This window comes from Callospermophilus lateralis, chromosome 17 (genome assembly GCF_048772815.1).
Source record: "Callospermophilus lateralis isolate mCalLat2 chromosome 17, mCalLat2.hap1, whole genome shotgun sequence".
Lineage (NCBI taxonomy): Eukaryota > Metazoa > Chordata > Mammalia > Rodentia > Sciuridae > Callospermophilus > Callospermophilus lateralis.
Genome location: NC_135321.1, coordinates 55,913,673 through 55,932,089, shown reverse-complemented (window position 1 = coordinate 55,932,089; position 18,417 = coordinate 55,913,673). Strand labels below are relative to the sequence as shown.

The window sequence follows — 18,417 nt, the reverse complement described above, 5'->3', positions numbered from 1 at the left end:
CATGGTCGGTTGGCCCTGTGGCTTTGTAGCTTGCGATGAGATAGCACATCATGATGGGAATATGTGACAGAGGAAGCCCATTCTGTTTATGTTAGGAAAGCAGAAGAGAGATTTGGGGTCCTAATATTCCATTCAAGGGCACACCCCCAATGGCTGGAAGATAACCCAGTAGGCCCCACATCTTAAAATTTCTATTACATCCCATCAGTGCTACTCTGGGGTTTAAGCCTTTACTACATGTACCTTTCGTGGACATTCTACATCTAAACCACAGCACTTAGTTTGCATGACATCTTTATTATTTGTAAGAGAATGTTAGGGAATAAGCTCTGGGTGTGTGAGACTGACACCATAATGTGAAGGGCAAAGACTAACTAGATACTGAGATTTGGACTGTATTCTTAATTCAACAAGAATAACTGAGGGATTCTGAGCATATGCATGGCAAGTCAAAAGCCAATGTTTATAAAAATTAATGTAGTGATGATATATAGAATGGACATACTAACCAAAAAGTATGTTGCTGCTGATGTAAAAGTCTGAGTAAAATTGAGCTACCAAGGAGGACCCATGAAAGCAGGAGGTAGATGTACATTCAGATGGTATTTATAAGGCTTGGAAGTATATTGTGTTGAGTACAAAATAAAATTCATTTTCCATCATGGATGATAATAAGAGGTAGTGGGGAGTAGGAGTCTGGGAAGGAACAATAAGTTCAATTTCTGAGGTGCCTTATTTGTGCCATTCATGAAACACACATCTAGAGATGGCCTCTGAGCAGGGAAAAATTCAAGTGTGAAGCACAGGAGGGAGGAAAGGCTGTAACCAGCTTCATTCTTTTGGTAGTTGAAATGGGTACAGTGGTTAGTCACAAAGTAGAGGGCTGCATGAACATAAATGAATCAAATCTTACTATAATTACTCAAGAAAGTATCAATCTCATTTAAAAACATCTATGAAAGGGACTAGTGGGAGTGTAAGAAAGGAAAATTTCAACAATGTCTACAGAAACAATTAGGCCCTTCTCTTTCATAGATAAGTTTGATGTCTTGAAACAGGTAGAGATATTTTGTAGTTAAAAAGTATTAATGCATTTTTGTACTGGTAGGCATGACTTAAGTAATTATCATTGTTAAGTAATATTTCCACATTTTATAAGAGGGCTACCTTGCTCTCTCTTGGATCTCTCATTGGTTCTAGATTTGGAGGCTATTGCAGAAAAGCAGGTGTTCTTTGTTGCATGTAATAGGGACACCTAGAATCTTAGTATACCTTCCTTGTATGTGATTTAGAAAGATGACTTTCATGTCTAGTGTTTATGTCCACCTTTTTCTTTTGTTATTCTTTTAGTGAGAAATATTGTTAAAGCAATTTTAGGTTAGCTTCCTTGGGCAGATAATATTCTTTGAAGCATCCACTCCCTCCTCATCTGTGACAGAGGTTAACATTTGTGGTCCCTAATTCTCTTAACTATAAAACATTTTATCATCTTTTATCAGAACTATTCATGGTGACTCAACAATAATTTTCCTAAATGACTGTGAGACCTCATTTGGATTTTTAATAAACAGTTACATTCTAATGAGGTCTTCATAAAACTGACTAAATATGTTTAGAAATCATTAGCTTAAATTACCGGTACAAAAATCTCCTTTGGGAGTCCTGCAGATTTGGTTATGAGACGTCTGGCAGATGGATTAGTTCATTGTGATGGCAGAGTTTTTGGATCTCCACACAAGCAGAGTAAATGGGGATGCCTGGGAACCAGGCTACTGGAGAAAAAGCTTAATGCCCCTCAGGTGGGTTCATTAAAGAGGGAAACAATCACAGCACATTCCAGTGCCATTTACATGCCAGGTGTGCAGCTGTTGGCAGGTGCCAGGAAAACTGACAAGGGTCCTTTCCCAGAACACAGGGGCTGAAAGGGGATACATGGTGGTGACAAGGATGTTTTAGATAATGATAAGTCCTGGCAGATGTACCGGGGACCCCGCTGAAGGGGAGTCTAGCATCTTTGTCTCTTGTACCAGGTGCTGTGACAGGGAAGGCCTCCCAGTGGCTTGAACACCAGCAATTAAAGCCACCTAATGCAGAGTGCTTCAGGGCAAGAATGGGGGAAAGCAGGTCCCCAGTTCTGACTTAATGAATCAGCAGCAAGTCTGTGTAAACAAACACACATCTGCCTGGCTCATGCTTAATTCATGAAGGACGCACCATGTGCAGAACACATGTTAAGTAGGTAGCTGTTGCCCTTAAAAACCATGTCATTTTGATTTCTTGGATGATTTGTTGTTGTTTTTATGCATGGAAAATAGAGACAATGTTCCTAAACAAACGTGCAGGATTAACAATGGGAAACAGCATGAAATAAGGTGAGTCTCTTTTCCTGAAAGTAGTATGACCTCTTTTCAAAACCCCCAAATCATGCCAGACATTTCAAGGACAGACACCATTAATGTCATTACTAATTGAAGACAAATCCATCCAAGGAGCTGAAGGCACTGAGGTGACGCCTCTTCAGAGCTTACCTACATCCTCACCAACCTGGTAAGAATCTGGACGATTTTTTCTTTTTCTTTTTTCATAAGCTTACCAGACCTAAAATTATTGATTAATTTAAGCATATGGACATAGATTCATCAGTAAACCAGAAACCTAGTTACCACCTGCCCTCTTTCAGCTATACCCTGTTGGCTGGGGTTTCCATGGTGATTTGCCAGAAGGAGTAGCTACCACCACCATAAAAATAAACCCATGACCATATTGGTGGGGCGGGTCTGTGTACCTGAGTGAAGGAATGGGGCCGCCACTTTTTAGGTTTGATTTTTCCAAAGCAAGTTTGCTTAACATGAAACCTGGCTTCTTGTAAAATGTGTTCTGTCCAAAGACAGTGTGCTTCAGTATTGTTATTATTACTTTTTTCTGTAGTCATTTTATAGCACAAAAATCTTATTTTGACTATTCAAACACTATACTGTCTTTATCTTTCATTAAAGTAAAAGGATTTATCCTATAAAAATAACTTAACCTCTTAAGCTACTGAGTCTGGATACAGCATGCAATGAAATTTCAAGAAAGCAAAAAAAAAAGTGTGTCTTTATTTTAAAAAATTTAGTAGTAGTTGTAATTTCAATAATTATCTACTTTTCAAAATAATTTACCTTATAATTTTCTTTAAAGTGGGCTCTGATGCAAATATTTAGAATCTGAGGTGGTAAATTACTTTTGGGGATTTCAGTTACTGTGAAGTACAAGAAACACTGGGAGAGTCATCTCCAGCTACCTCCTTCTCCCCATCAGATATGAACAGTCAACAAATATTTATGAAATGAATGAAGGATTCAGAATTGAGTGCACATTTTGGCAGGAGAAACATAGTATGTGAAGATGGGGAAAATATTTTGCATGGCTATATTAATTAACCTAGCCCATGGTAATTGCTCTGTGACATTTATGTTGAAAGTATTATCATGGATTCACTTTGTGGGCATTCACTGAGAGCCAGGATCACTGTGAGTAAGGAGAGATCTTTGAGTAAGGCTGTCTCTTCCCTCAAAGGAGCTTGCATTTTCGTGGCATTGACATGTTTTGCCTCCAATAGTAATTTGTTACTGTCATAGCAAAAAAAGTTAGATTTTGTGCTGGGGTGAGGAGTAATTATATACATCACTGCAAGTATTAGGTTTGTTGATGAAAATGTAAAGGTTAAGCTAATGTCTACATTTACTAAGTCCTGATAATATGTAAGACGTTCTTCAACTGCTTGACACATAGAAGCTAATTTAATCTTTACAAGAACCTCATAAAGAAGGTTTTATGGACTGAAGATGTGTGCACCCTCCAAATTCAAATGTTGAAGCCTTAATCCCCAGTGGGGCTATATCTGGAAAAAAAGGCCTATATGGTAGTAATTTAAATTAAATGAGGTCATAAAGGTGGTACCCTGATCTAATAGAACCAATGTCATTATAAGAAAAGACCCCAGAGAGCTCCTCTTTCCCTCAGGCCACATGTAAAGTCATAGAAAGAAGGCAGCTACTGAGAGCCAGGGAGGTAGCCTTCCGCAGACACCCATTCCTGCCAAAATATATCTGGACTTCCAGCCTCCATAACTGCAAGAAAATAAACTCCTGTGGGTTAAGCCTTCCAGCCTATGGTACTTTGTTATGGCAACCTGAGCTGGCAGATTCTCAGGTACCATCATACCCCAACTTCCTAGAAGTGGTAAGAAAGACCTCTTCTAGGCTGGTAACACAGCAAGAACCTGCTGCACCAGGCTGTGAGCCAGCTCCCAACCAGGCTCCTAGTAGAAACAAAATTGAAAGAAAAGAAACAGTTTTATACTTTTGGAACTTTAAATATTCTTTGTATGTTTTATGATTTACATAATGGTATCTCCCCTCTTGTACTTAATATAGCCTTTATTGTACAGAAAATATTGCCTGTATTAACAGGCAATTAACAGTCAATTAACAGACTGTATTAACAGTCAAATTTCCAATCCTTTTCTTAATGTATTGTTCTTTTGATTTCTATGAAATATACTTTAAAAAGAAAGAAAGAAAGAAGAAACCAAAAGCCTTAAACTATTTCTTCTGCATTTTCCCTAAAAGTTTTAAAGCTTTATTTCCTATATTTTGGTCTTTATTTGCTATACATTCAGTGGCATTTTATGAAGGAGGGACTGATTTTTGGTTCACATGGGTAACCAAAAGTCTCAGCTCACTTGATTGAAAAGCTTAGCTTTCCCTACTAATTATATATCTTTCTATTTAGGCCTGCAGTTGACATCTAGGTTCTCTGTTTTGACATATTGGTCCATTTAGCTCTTCCTATCAATTTGTGACACCTATAATTTTCCCTTATCCTGTAGTCCTTGTCTGGTATTGATTTCAAGTTTGTCCTAGTCTCATAAAATAAAGCAGTGGAGCAATCTTTCATCTTCAGTTCCCTTAGAATAATTTTTATAACATTTATAACATGTACCTATATTTTATACATTTATAAAATTTATGAAATTTCACATATTCATATCATTTATAAAATTTGAATGGTCTATTTATTGAATATGTAGGACCTATAAATATATTTGGGTATGGTACATTTCTCTAAATTAGTTTTAAATTGTGCTTCAATTTTTAAGTAATTAGTGTTTAGTTACAACTTGGAAAATCATATTTTTTAAACTAATATTATTTTTTTTAGTTGAAGTTGGACACAGTACCCTTATTTTATTTATTTATTTTTATGTGGTGCTGAGGATTGAACCCAGGTCCTCGCACGTGTGAGGAGAGTTCTCCACCACTGAGCCACAATCCCAGCCCCGGAAAATCATATTTTTTTTTAGAAAAGTACTTAATTTATTAAATTTGTTATTGATATTATTCTGATACAAAGCACTAGTCTACTCCTTGAATTCGCTATATGTGGGAATCTTCCTTTTATTTCTGATCTATTAGCAGAGGTTTGTATTTTGTTGATACTTATTATTGCTTCTTTGCTTTTTATTTCATAAGTTTATGCTCTTATATTCATTATCTTCTTTTTTATCTTTTTTGTTTTACTCTGTTCTTCTATCTTATTGAATTAAATGTTTGACATTTCTTCTTTTCTAATAGTAGCATTTAAGGATTTTTAGGTACTGTTTTAAATTGCATTCTACAAGATTAATACACACATGTCTCAGTATCTGTGGGATAATCTGTTTCAAGACCCCCCTGTAGATATAAAAATCAAGTCCCTTATATAAAAAAAATCACAGTATTTTCATATAATTAAGGCCCAACCTCCCTTTCATTTACTTCAATTCATCTCTAGATGACTTATAATAACTCATACAATGCAAATGTTGTATGAATAGACGTTATACTATTTAGGGAATAAAGACAAGAAAAAATATGTACATGTTGAGTATGGATGCAATTTTTTCTAAATATTTTCTTTAAAAAATTTTTTGTTTAGTTGTAGATGGACACAATATCTTTATTTATTTATTTTTATGTGGTGCTGAGGATCGAACCTAGGGCCTCACACATGCGAGGTAGGCACTCTAACACTGAGCTATGACCCCAGCCCCCCAAATAATTTCAATCCTCAGTGGGTTGAATCCATGAGTGTGTAACTGTACATGAGGGCAAACTGAACATGATACTTTATGGTGCACAACCCTAAGTATTTTCTGATTTGTATTAGTTGTTTTACTTTGAACCAAGAGTTAGGTTAGTTCAAAGTAAAGCAATTTTTGTCAGGATCCTAAATGAAAACTCAGGATTCACTTCCCTGTCATTTCCTGAGATGGCTGGTGTTCTCTTCCTTCCCCATCCTACCTTCCTATTGGCCTAGTCTGCCCTTTATCTGAGTTTCCCCCTTTTGTGGATTTTAGTGTTAAATTAGCATTACACAGGTCCAAAATGATATTTTCTACCATTGGTGGGCTTTAAAACTCAAGATCCAAAATCAGGCACACTGTGGCTACCCACCTCTTACCAGGGTGAACACACAGCATCCCTACCAGCCTCCCAAGGGAAGCTGCAATGTCCATTCTCCCTCTGATCACTAGTCCTCACTGTACTTCTGGGACCTGGTAGTTTTCTTTATTCTCTTGAATGTTAAGCCACACATTTTTCATATATCTACACACACACACACACACACACACACACACACACACACACGATTAGACAAATGTATGAAAATACATGTTTATATTTTTATCTAGAACTTCTAGATGTTTCTAGTAGATTTCAGGCTATTTAGTCTTATTTAGTCTGTCACTGTTGCTAGAAATTTAAGGATTTCCTACTTACTGATTATCTTGTTATAAGAGAATTGCAATGCTTCTCTTCTTCCTGGTTTCTGCCTCCTGATTTCTTCTGAGAATCTTAAAAGACAATACCTCTCTGTTTTTTAACCCAATATTTCAACTTAGTGGTAAAGTGCTTTGCCTAGCATGTGAGAGGCCCTGGGTTCCATCCCCAGCCTTGAACAAAACTCAATTCTAGGCTAATTTGTAGGCTGCATTTGTAAAGTGTAAATCGTGTTATACCATCTTCTCTAAGAAGTGACTTGGTTCTTCTGTTGAGCCTAACTACAGATTTACAATTATTATAAATCAGGCAATGACATCATATATATTTTCTCATTTTAAAATTTCACTTTGCAATAATCCTGTGGCATAGCACTGCTGAAATTACAGCCACTTAAGAGTTTCCTGGCAAAACAAAAATAGCACTCAAAAAGTGTTTCTACAGAGAAACTAATAAAAGACCTTTGAGGTGAATTGCAATTTCCATTTTACAGGTTAGGAAACTGAGTCTCAGAAAAGGCAAATCTATGAAGAGAAGATGCTGGAGTTCTATTCTAAAGAGTAAATCTGGACTCTATGCTGTTTTTAGAGTTAATTTTCCTGAGTTAAGGAATGCAGTCATGTCTAATGTAACACCCATGGAGTTCTGACACCCAACAACCAGCATTCATGCTTAGAGGTATTTTTGTGTGCTCAATATAGCCAGATAACAACGGCTTTTAAATCTTGAGTGCTTTTCCTGTCTGTTGCTATCGCAACAAATGAAAGCAATTCGGGCTATGTTTACTGATAATTTATAAGCAAGTGCAGCAAGCAATAGGAGGAGGTGGAGCACTTAATATTTTTCAGAGTATACATAATACTTCAAGAGCTTGGCTCATACCTTACTTTCTATTACCAACTAAGCAAGGAACAAAAGGGCCATGTGTAGTGGACACCAGCTTACCCTTCCCACTTCAACAAGGTTGGTCACCATGATTATGCTCGCTGTGTTTTCATGCCACACCATCCTCCAGAAGTCATAGATGGTCTCCTGCATTGGCCCTGAAGCAAAATGGAAGAGAATTTTATTTTTCTTAGTTAGGTTTTCAACTGCAGAATTTCTGGACTTGCAAATAAATCTATTAATACCCTAACAGATTTCTCATTTTCATAGGTGGACAGAACTCTCTAGTGTTGCTGCAAAAAAGGTGATCTTTCTCAAACTGCACCCATAGAAATATCAACTTCTTCATTCATGGTTGAAATTGCTCATGTCATCAAATGTTATCTGCATTTGAGCTCTTTTTTACCCCTCCTAAACTACTACTGTGAAAGTAAGTTATTTCTCCATCATTCAGCTATTTATCTCCATAATACTCCAGAGTGAAATTTTTAAAATTTGATAACATTACTCTTTCTGTGAACAATTGGCAGATATCCCAGGGAAGTGGTATAGAGAAAGAAATGAGCTTCTATAGGAAAATGGCCTTTTCTTGTTTCTAATATTTTTCTTATTTGGTTCATCTGTCAAATTAATCCATTGTTTTCTGCCTGACTTTCTAAAGTGAGACAGAAGTTAAGAGTTTTAAGCAGTTGTACTTCTCACTGAACACAAAGATTCCTGGCAGAAAAATGGCCAGGCTTCAAATTTCTTAGATCTTGGCGGAGCATTTGAAAACTATTCCCTGTGGCTTGAGGAAAAATAGAGACGGTGTTGAGGGGGGAGTTTGTGTATTACAAAATTTCTGGACTACTGATATTATCTGGTGCAGAATGTTGGAGTTAAAAATTTCTGTAATCCATATTTTTTTTAAATTCCCAAATTTTATTTGATGCCCATACATACTTGAGGGTATGTAACAGTATAAATCTTGAAATGACAAGCAGAAATGTGAGGAAATGCAACTTCAAAGGCTTGGAGAGTCATATGATATATGAAGAATTTTACAAATAATCAGGTACTTTCAGAGCCAGGACCCCCTTGTACTGCAGGATCTTGACATTACAGATTACTGGATCTGGAACTCAAATATTTGAATTTGAGATTGCTTCTGCCTTTTACCTGGCCATGTGATTTGGGAAAAGTCACTGAGTCACTGTGAGCCTCAGTGTCTTATCAAGGCTATGTGAAGCAACTGCAGAATTAATATACATGTGAGAATTTTATAAATGGCAAAGGAACAAAAGGACAGCAAGGTACATTTAAGGTATTTATTAATGATAATTCCTGTGCTGAGGTCTGGACACTGAGCAACAATGGCACACCCCAAGGTCCTTTCAATCACCCTCACATTCTTTGGAATAATTACCAATTAGTTCTTGTTCAATTTCTCTTCCCTCTCCCCCCTGTGAAGGCCTCCTTCTCCATCCTGCAGAACATACACTCTGAGTATTCCCTTCTGCTACTTCTGAGTACACTCCTATCCTCCCTCAATGGCTTGCTCAGTTTCCTGATGTCTCTGTATCTAATCCCTTTGGGGATGGGACCATGCACGCCACCTCCTGTGAAGCCACATCATCCATCTCAGCCCATTCCCTTGGTATGTGCGTGCCATTCTCCTGAAGTCTAGGCTGAAGATTTCAGTGACTTTAATCTAAGGTTACAGAAGGGACAAGTAAACATCGGATTCCATCAATCACCACAGTTTTAGCTTGCACAGAGCTACGTTCACTGTATACTTAATAGGTTGTTACTTATTCACAAGGATAAAAAGGCATTGAGTCCATCTTTGTGCAGACATACACAATCTTCCCAATGTGACCCCTGAAGCAAGGGGGTGGCCTTCATTAGGTACACAGGCCTGTGCCACCTTTATCAGAAAGAGCTCTGATGGCTGTGGCTGTAGTGAATGAGTCAGATGGTCTTTTATCATGGACAGAATGTACCTGCAGGAAAAAGAAGACACCTTTCTTCTCTTTTTCTAACAGGAGACATCCTTTTGTACCAAAGACATTCTATGCTAAGGGCCCTGTTCTGTGCTTCCAAAGTGCTGCTGTGCTTATCCTTTCTTGGTAGGCAACACCCTGTGATTACTGAGTTCAAGTTCCCTGGAGGGAAATAGGGCACCCTTGGCTTCCTTCTACTTCCTTGGTGTCCTTCTGGAACACCTGGTACAAAGCAGAAGCTCCACAAATAGATGAATGAATGAATGAGTCTGTATGCATGTGTACAAATCATATTTGTTTAATGTTATATTCATCATATGCTAAGTATTGACTAACATTAAGATTATCTGCAGATGCTTGAAAAATGCAGCCCCTTTATTCCTTTCCAGTTCATGGAAAAGAGCACAACTTTTGCAATGGTTTCTTTAGAATGAGTGTGACTATCACTCTCTCCTCAGAGCACTGCCGGGGAGCAATGACATTGAACAACTGCAGGCAATCGCTAAGCAGATCTCAGAATCTTCTAAGTCTCCCTGCCCAAGGCTTTGCTTGGAAACTTAGCTCAGTTGATTACTTGGGTAGCCAGAGTTCAATCCTAGCTACCCAGTCACTGTTCTCTATTAGAAGCACTGGTTCTTACCTGTGACCACAGAAGTAAATTAGTGAAGCTTTAAAAAGATGCTGCTGTTCTATGAGCCTCTGATTTAATTGTTCTGGGTGTGTTTTCAAATCTCTCCTGCTCTACAGCATCAAGGGCATCTTCTCTGCCTTCCAACAACAGTGTCACTGGTCTGCTATGGAACTGTCATTGTGAAACACAAAGGATTTGTTTGTTTTGAATCTATTGACTAGTCCAAACCTGTCTACTTATTCTGTGAATAAAAACCAATCCCATTTCTCTCTGACTGAGAAGTAAATACACTGTAAAATGTCATCTAGAACATGGCCAGGCCACCTCACCATTGGGCTGAGGATCAGTTAAGGTTGCTTGGGGTTTATGTGAGTAACTTTGCATTATGTTTGAAATAAAGGGTGCTTATAAGCATTAATGGCTCAGATGGCTGATAACATGTACTTTAGTCTTCATGATTTTCTTACCCATTGACCTGACTAGAAAAGAAAATGAGGATAGAAAAATGAATTAGGTTAGGTTTTTTCCAAGGCTAAATTTAGGTTTACGGATCCAGAAGAAATAAAAGAATTTGGTGTGAAATTTAAAAACAAAACTGAACACAAAGATTATTCTAAGTTGATGCCTGAAAGGAGAAAAAAAAAAGTACAGGGTACCACCTCTCCTGTGGTTCAGTTCTGCCTTCTCTTCCTTGTCTCTGCCCTCCTTTATTTTTGTGACACCAAATCCATCAGCATTTGATGTGTGATCTTCTCTCTTGTCACATGGCAGTTCAACAATAAAATTGCTCACAGGTGAGCATTAGAGATTCTTGGCTGATGATTTAAGATATTTTCTTAAATTTTTATTCAAACCTTATTTGTTTTAAAATTTAATTTTTTGGGGGGAGGGAATGGAGGAAAGAAGGCACCCCAGTTTAAGGTTTATGATACAAAACTCACCAATCTCATTTTTCTTTTTAACATATTTAAAATTATTTCCTGAGATCTGAATAATTATTACTCACAGACTTGTCTCTTGACAAAATCAAAAAGTATACTGGAGGCTAGGAAGAAGCCTAACTGACTACCTCCAGAGCTCTTCCATGTGACTTTAACAGTTCCTAGTGTGGTCTGAGGGATGGCAAGCATCCTGTGCCAACATTCTGGGTCTGCAGGTATGTACCCAGGTGCCGGGCCATCATGGACTAAAATGCAGGGAGAAACACCATAGGAAGTCAGCATTTATCTTCCCATGACTTTCATCTCTCAAGGTTACCTGGGGATTGCCTCTAGAGTAAACAACCAAATAAATTCCCAAGACAAGGAATCCAAAACAGTAGGTGAAGGACTCTGAAAAACTTTCTCTCTCAAGGTATGAAAATGTGCAATTGATAGCCTTGCATTTAATTTCCAAGGTTTGCAGCTGGGTGGGAACCATTCTAATTGCTGTAGAGGTACATTTACAGAGGTTTCCACAATAGGCAAGGTTATTCTTGGCAATTGTCTTCCCAAGGGACTCAAGAATTTGAAAGGTGGGGCTGGGGATGTGGCTCATGAGGTAGCGCGCTTGCCTGGCATGCGTGCGGCCTGGGTTTGATCCTCAGCACCACATACAAACAAAGATGTGTCCACCAAAAACTAAAAAGTAAATAATAAAATTCTCTCTCTCTCTCTCTCTCTCTCTCTCTCTCTCTCTCTCTCTCTGTCTCTTTAAAAAAAAAAAGAATTTGAAAGGTCAGGTCTAGAAATTTCAATATTATCAGGCCAATAATACATTCCATCTCCTCCATAGTAGTTGGCACAGGCAGTCCTCTGCTGAGAAGGAAAAGTGTATAGGGGACATTCACCTCCACCAAGCACCAGAAGAACAAAAGAAAAGGGCAGAAAGAATTAGAATACAAGAACAAGGTTGAAACACAATAAAAGCTAAAGTAAAAGACATTCAAGGATGGGTTCTATTGTACAAGAGGAGTTCTCTAGTTCATGGGAAGAGAAAGTGATTAAAAATTAGAATTTCAAACCTTGATAGATGACTTGTACCCCTTCTTTTCACATTCGAATTTCTATACAGTTTTTTTTTTTTTTTGTTAACAAAGCTGCTGAGAAGTCAAGGTTCTTTAAAAGCTCACAGTGGCATATTTAAAAAAAAAGACATTTTTTAAAGCAAAGCACAAATACCAATTGCTTTTCCATCATAAACACAATAAAATCTAACATCTTTTGAGTTAAGTTCTACTTCCCAGGTCCTGTTTGAAGTACTCTGTATTATCTCATTAGCTTTAAAAATCACCATCCTGTGTCCAATTGTCTCTATTTTATGAAAAGAGGCTAAGACATAGAAAAGTCAAGTAAGTTGCCCAAGGTCACACAGCTAGTGAGCTGTGAGGCTGTTTTAAATCCAGTGGTCTGCCTCCATTTTATACCAGGGCCTTCTTCTGAATGTCAAAAACAATTTAGAAGGGCTCAACAAGACAGGAGTGTACCCTGCAGTCACCACAATCCCCACAAGAGTAAGACAGAAGATAAACCATGTCAACCACACAGAAACAACCTCTTTAAAAGTGGTTTTACATCAGATCACTTCCCTCCTTTAACATCCCCAATGGCCTCCTGCTGCTACAGAATAAAATCCAGCTTCATGAGCACAGCCAGCTCCCAAGCCTCTCCACCTACCCCAACCTCTCTGCTGAGGTAGGGAAAGTATTTCCAGAACATGGCCCTTCTGACCTTTCTCCCCTCCAATCCTGTTCCACACTCTAGCTCCAGTGGCTTCACAGCCCACCTGAAATACCAAAAGTAGCTTCACTCCTGGAATCCACACTTCCCTCCCATCCATTCCCTGCCCCTCAGTCAGAGCTCATGTCTGAAAAATGCAACGATGACGTGGCATTTTCCTGCTTCATACATTCCAAGAAGGACAGCATACAACCTGATTTTTTTTTGATTGAGATTTTTGAGTGGGGCCACTATTCTAAGGCCTGAGTCAAGACTCCCTCTGTTTTCATGACATTTAGTATCACTTGTAGAGCTATTGGGTTTTTACTGCATGTTTCCTCCTTGTTCTTGGAACCTGGCACCCTTTGCTTCCCTCATTCACTCTGCCTTCATGACCTCAGGTGGAGTGAATTGTAATCTCTACATTCACCAGCTCACACTCAGTCTGTCGTTAGATAGTAAGCATTCTGTGCCAGGAATACAGAATGGTATGTAAGGGAGGCAAAGGTGAATAAGATAAATACATTTCCCACTTTCCAGAAGCTTGTCATTTTCTGTTTTTCTGGTACCAGTGATTGAACCCAGGGTGCTTACCATTGACCCACATATCCAGCCCTTTTTTATTTTTATTTTATTTTCAGGCAGGGTCTTATTAAGTTCCTTAGTGTCATGCTAAGTTACTGAGGCTGGCCTTGAACTTGTGATCCTCCTGCTTCAGCCTCCAAGTTATTGGGATCATAGGTGTGTGCCACTGTGCCCACCTAAGCTTGTCATTTTCTAAGCTAGAGCTAAGGTTACCATCTCATATCAATAGTAAGGCTACTGTCCTAAGGCACTGAAACTACCAACTTAGATATGCATAGCCCTGAACAATGTGAAGATTTCCCAAAGGGGATATAACTAGTTTCAAAGTACTAATTCCCCAGTGCTTAACTTCTATGTGGATTTTGCCAAAACTCTTCTTCCCGAGTGGGAGCCTCCATGCACAATTCTCTGTTGCATTTGATAAAATCTTTGCTTATTTCAAATGTGAATGGACACTGCTCAGGTATAAAAATCTATAGGTCATAAAACAAGGGGAGGGGGCAAGAAGATGGTGGAATGAGATGAACATCATTACCCTGTATGTATGACAGCATGTGTGGTGCAACTCTATGTCGTTACAACCAGAGAATGAAAAGTTGTGCTCCATTTGTGTACAATGAATCAAAATGCATTCTTCTCTCATGCATAACTAATTAGAACACATAAAAAAAGTTTTTAAAAGATGGACCAAGATGGCTGCGAAGGGAGTGTAGCACTCCCGTGTACTGCGTCACTGAGCAGGAAAAAGACAAGGTAGAATGGCTAAAAGCTAGCTTGTTAGGAATTTCCAGCAAAATTGGGGTGCTCCGAAACCTAGAGGAAGGATTTCCATCGCATAAGGACCAGCTACTGGAGCTCAAACGCGAGAGATTTGTCCGCACGGAGGGTCACGCTGCGTATGCAGCAAATCGCCCCGCGGCCAGAGTCTGCGGCGCTCGCTGGGAAACGACCACGAGGTAACAACGCAAAGATACAGCGCTACGGATTCTGCAGGCTCCCGCCAGCTGTGCAAATACTGTACTCAGAGCTGAATTCTGGGCTTGAGACGGGGAAGGAAGCCATCCAATTCGGTTCTCCACATCGGTCAGACCACAGAGGAAGCCAGCGGCCACCATCTTGGAGAGCTGACGTCATCATCTCTGTTTTTTGACTGATCACAGCTCTTTCAGCTATAGATCAGCGGGGAAAACTTAAGGGCCCCTCCCAGCTCTCCTGTGAGCGCAATAGCCAGACCGAGGGTGGCGCGAGAGCCGGCGGCAGCCGCGGCGGCGCGGTAGCCGGCGGCAGCGGCACAGGAGCCAGCTGGAGCCGAGGCGGTGCTGGCGCAGGAGCCGGCGGGAGCCGCGCGGCGCGGGACTCCCAGCTACCGCTCCCACCAGTGCTGATAACTGAGGTCTCTTGCACCGACTTGCCTCGGCGTGGGACTCACGGCTACCGCTCCCACCAGTGCTGACAACTGAGGTCTCTTGCACCAGATACGGGGGTGTGGCTACCAGAAGGTAAGCAAATTGGCTGGGGGTTCTCAGCCCCAAGCTCTACAAACTTAGGGCCTGAGGGAGGCAAACAAGGAGAGTGTGCCCAGGCACTAATGAAACAGCTGCTCCACGCGTGTGCAAGGTAGGCGGAATTGTGAACACCGACAAAACAGGCGCAGTGGACCGCCAGACACATAGCTCCGGTTGGGGGAGGGGCAGAGCCGCCGGGTGCCTGCAAGGTAGGCGGACCCACTACCCACCAGCAGAACAGGCACAGCAATCCACAGAGCGGCAGAGCCACCCCCCGAGCCTACAAGGTAGGCAGACCTGCGACCTACCGGCAGGTCAGGCCCAAAAACCTGCGGAGGGGCACAGCTGCCCCACGTGCCTGCTAGGTAGGCTGAACCGTGACCACCAACAGAACAGGCCCAGCGGCCGGCCAGACACATCGCCCCGCCTCAGTTGGGGGAGGGGCAGAGCCGCCGGGAGCCTGCAAGTTAGGCAGACCTGCGAATCACCAGCAGATCAGGCCCAACAACTGCGGAACGGCAGAGCCACCCCCGGGCCTGCAAGGTAGGCGCTCTTGCCACCCACCAGCAGGTCAGGCCCAACAAACTGCGGAGGGGCACAGCTGCCCCACGAGCCTGCTAGGTAGGCAGAACCCTGACCACAGACAGAACAGGCCCAGAGGCCGGCCAGACACATCGCCCCGCCCCGGTTGGGGGAGGGGCAGAGCCGCCGGGCGCCTGCAAGGTTGGCAGACCTGCGTCTCACCAGCAGATCAGGCCCAGTAACTGCGGAGCGGCAGAGCCACCCCCGGGCCTGCAAGGTAGGCGCACTTGCCACCCACCGACAGGTCAGGCCCAGAAACTCTCGGAGGGACACAGCTGCTCCACGCGCATGCAAGGTAGGCGGAACCGTGACCACCGACAAAACAGGCCCAGTGGACCGCCAGACACATAGCTCCGGTTGGGGGAGGGGCAGAGCCGCCGGGTGCCTGCAAGGTAGGCAGACCCGCAACCCACCAGCAGAACAGGCACAGCAATCCACAGAGCGGCAGAGCCACCCCCCGAGCCTACAAGGTAGGCAGACCTGCGACCCACCGGCATGTCAGGCCCAAAAACCTGCGGAGGGGCACAGCTGCCCCACGAGCCTGCTAGGTAGGCTGAACCGTGACCACCAACAGAACAGGCCCAGCGGCCGGCAAGACACATCGCCCCGCCCCGGTTGGGGGAGGGGCAGAGCCGCCGGGCGCCTGCAAGTTAGGCAGACCTGCGACTCACCAGCAGATCAGGCCCAGTGACCCGCGGAACGGCAGAGCCACCCCTGCGCCTGCAAGGTAGGTGCACTTGCCACCCACCGGCAGGTCAGACCCAGCAACTCTCGGAGGGACACAGCTGCTCCATGCGCGTGCAAGGTAGGCGGTACCGTGACCACCGACAAAACAGGCCCAGTGGCCCGCCAGATACATCGCCCCGGTTGGGGGAGGGGCAGAGCCGCCACCAGTGCCTTTTAGGTAGACAGAACTGCAACCGACAGACAGAACAGGCCTAGCGGCCAGCGGAGGGGCAAAGCCACTACTCACGCCTGCAAGGTAGGCTGACCTGTGACCACCGAAAGAACAGGCCCATCGAAAGTACAGGCACAGCGGCCTCCCGGCGTGGTAGGCACATTGCCTCAGTTGGAGGAGGGGCAGAACCACCGCCAAAGCCTGCGAGGGAGACGTTGCAGCTATACAAGAGCAATATAAATATATAGGGGGAAAAATCAATAACACAACAGTTTCACCAAGCAGAAAGAAACGCGATCAGTATGAAAAGACAAGGAAAGAAAGGACCACAAGCAATGCAGGTCAACTCAACTTTAGAAGAGGTAATATCTGCAGCAGATGGAATGTCAGATAAAGAATTCAGGATATACATGCTTCAGATGATCTGGAGTCTCAAGGAAGACATTAGACAGCAAAATCAGACAATGAAAGACCACTTCGACCACTTCGACAATGAATTACATAAACAAATCCAAGAAGCAAAAGATCAATTATACAGGGAGATAGAGGTTATAAAAAACAAACAAACAGAAATCCTGGAAATGCAGGAAACAATAAACCAACTTAAAAACTCAATTGAGAATACTACCAGCAGAGTAGAACACTTAGAAGATAGAACATCAGACAATGAAGACAAAGTATTTCAACTGGAGAAGAACATAGACAGCTCAGCAAAGCTGTTAAGAAACCATGAGCAGAACATTCAAGAAATATGGGATAACATAAAGAGACCAAACTTAAGAGTCATTGGGATACAGGAAGGTATTGAGGTCCAAACCAAAGGAATGAGCAATCTATTCAATGAAATAATACGAGAAAACTTCCCAGACTTGAAGAATGAGACAGAATCCCAAATCCTAGAAGCCTACAGGACGCCGAATGTGCAAAATCATAAGAGATCCACACCTAGACACATTATAATGAAGATGCCCAACATACAGAATAAGGAGAGAATTTTAAAAGCTACAAGAGAAAGGAAGCAGATTACATTTAGGGGTAAACCAATCAGGATAACAGCTGATCTTTCAACACAGACTCTGAAAGCTAGAAGATCCTGGAATAACATATTTCAAACACTGAAAGAAAATGGGTTCCAACCAAGAATTGTGTATCCAGCGAAATTAAGCTTCAGGATGGAAGATGAAATTAAAACCTTCCATGATAAACAAAAGTCAAAAGAATTTGCAGCTAGAAAACCATCTCTTCAAAACATCCTCGGCAAAATATTACAGGAAGAGGAAATGGAAAATATCAATGAAAACCAACAGCGGGAGGTAGTACAGTAAAGGGTGGGGATAATCAAAGAGGAAAACAAACCATGTTTAGTAACATAAATAAACAAATATGGCTGGAAGAACAACCCATATCTCAATAATAACCCTATAGGTTATTGGCTTAAACTCACCAATTAAGAGACACAGGCTAGCAGAATGGATCACAAAACAAGACCCAACAATATGCTGCCTTCAGGAGATGCATTTGATAGGAAAAGACATACATAGACTGAAGGTGAAAGGTTGGGAAAAATCATATCACTCATATGGACTTCGGAAACAAGCAGGAGTGTCCATACTCATATCAAATAAAATAGATTTCAAGCCAAAGTTAATCAAAAGGGATGAAGAGGGACTCTACATACTTCTCAAGGGAACCATACACCAACAAGACATAACAATCATAAATATATATGCCCCAAACAATGGTGCAGCTATGTTCATCAAACAAACTCTTCTCAAGTTCAAGAGTCTAATAGACCACCATACAATAATCATGGGAGACTTCAACACACCTCTCTCACCACTGGACAG

The 18,417-nt window shown here is 41.6% G+C and overlaps 1 protein-coding gene across 5 annotated transcripts in view; it reads right to left on the bottom strand.

Annotated features, from left to right (window-relative positions):
- The window catches only part of Ptprm (protein tyrosine phosphatase receptor type M), an 825,932-nt gene that overhangs the window by 55,570 nt on the left and 751,945 nt on the right, over positions 1-18,417 (bottom strand). For all 5 annotated transcript variants that reach the window (XM_076837052.2, XM_076837055.2, XM_076837053.2 and 2 more), the window contains one exon: positions 7,752-7,849. In XM_076837052.2, coding sequence (XP_076693167.1) covers positions 7,752-7,849 — 98 coding nt within the window. The remainder of the gene's footprint in view (positions 1-7,751; positions 7,850-18,417) is intronic.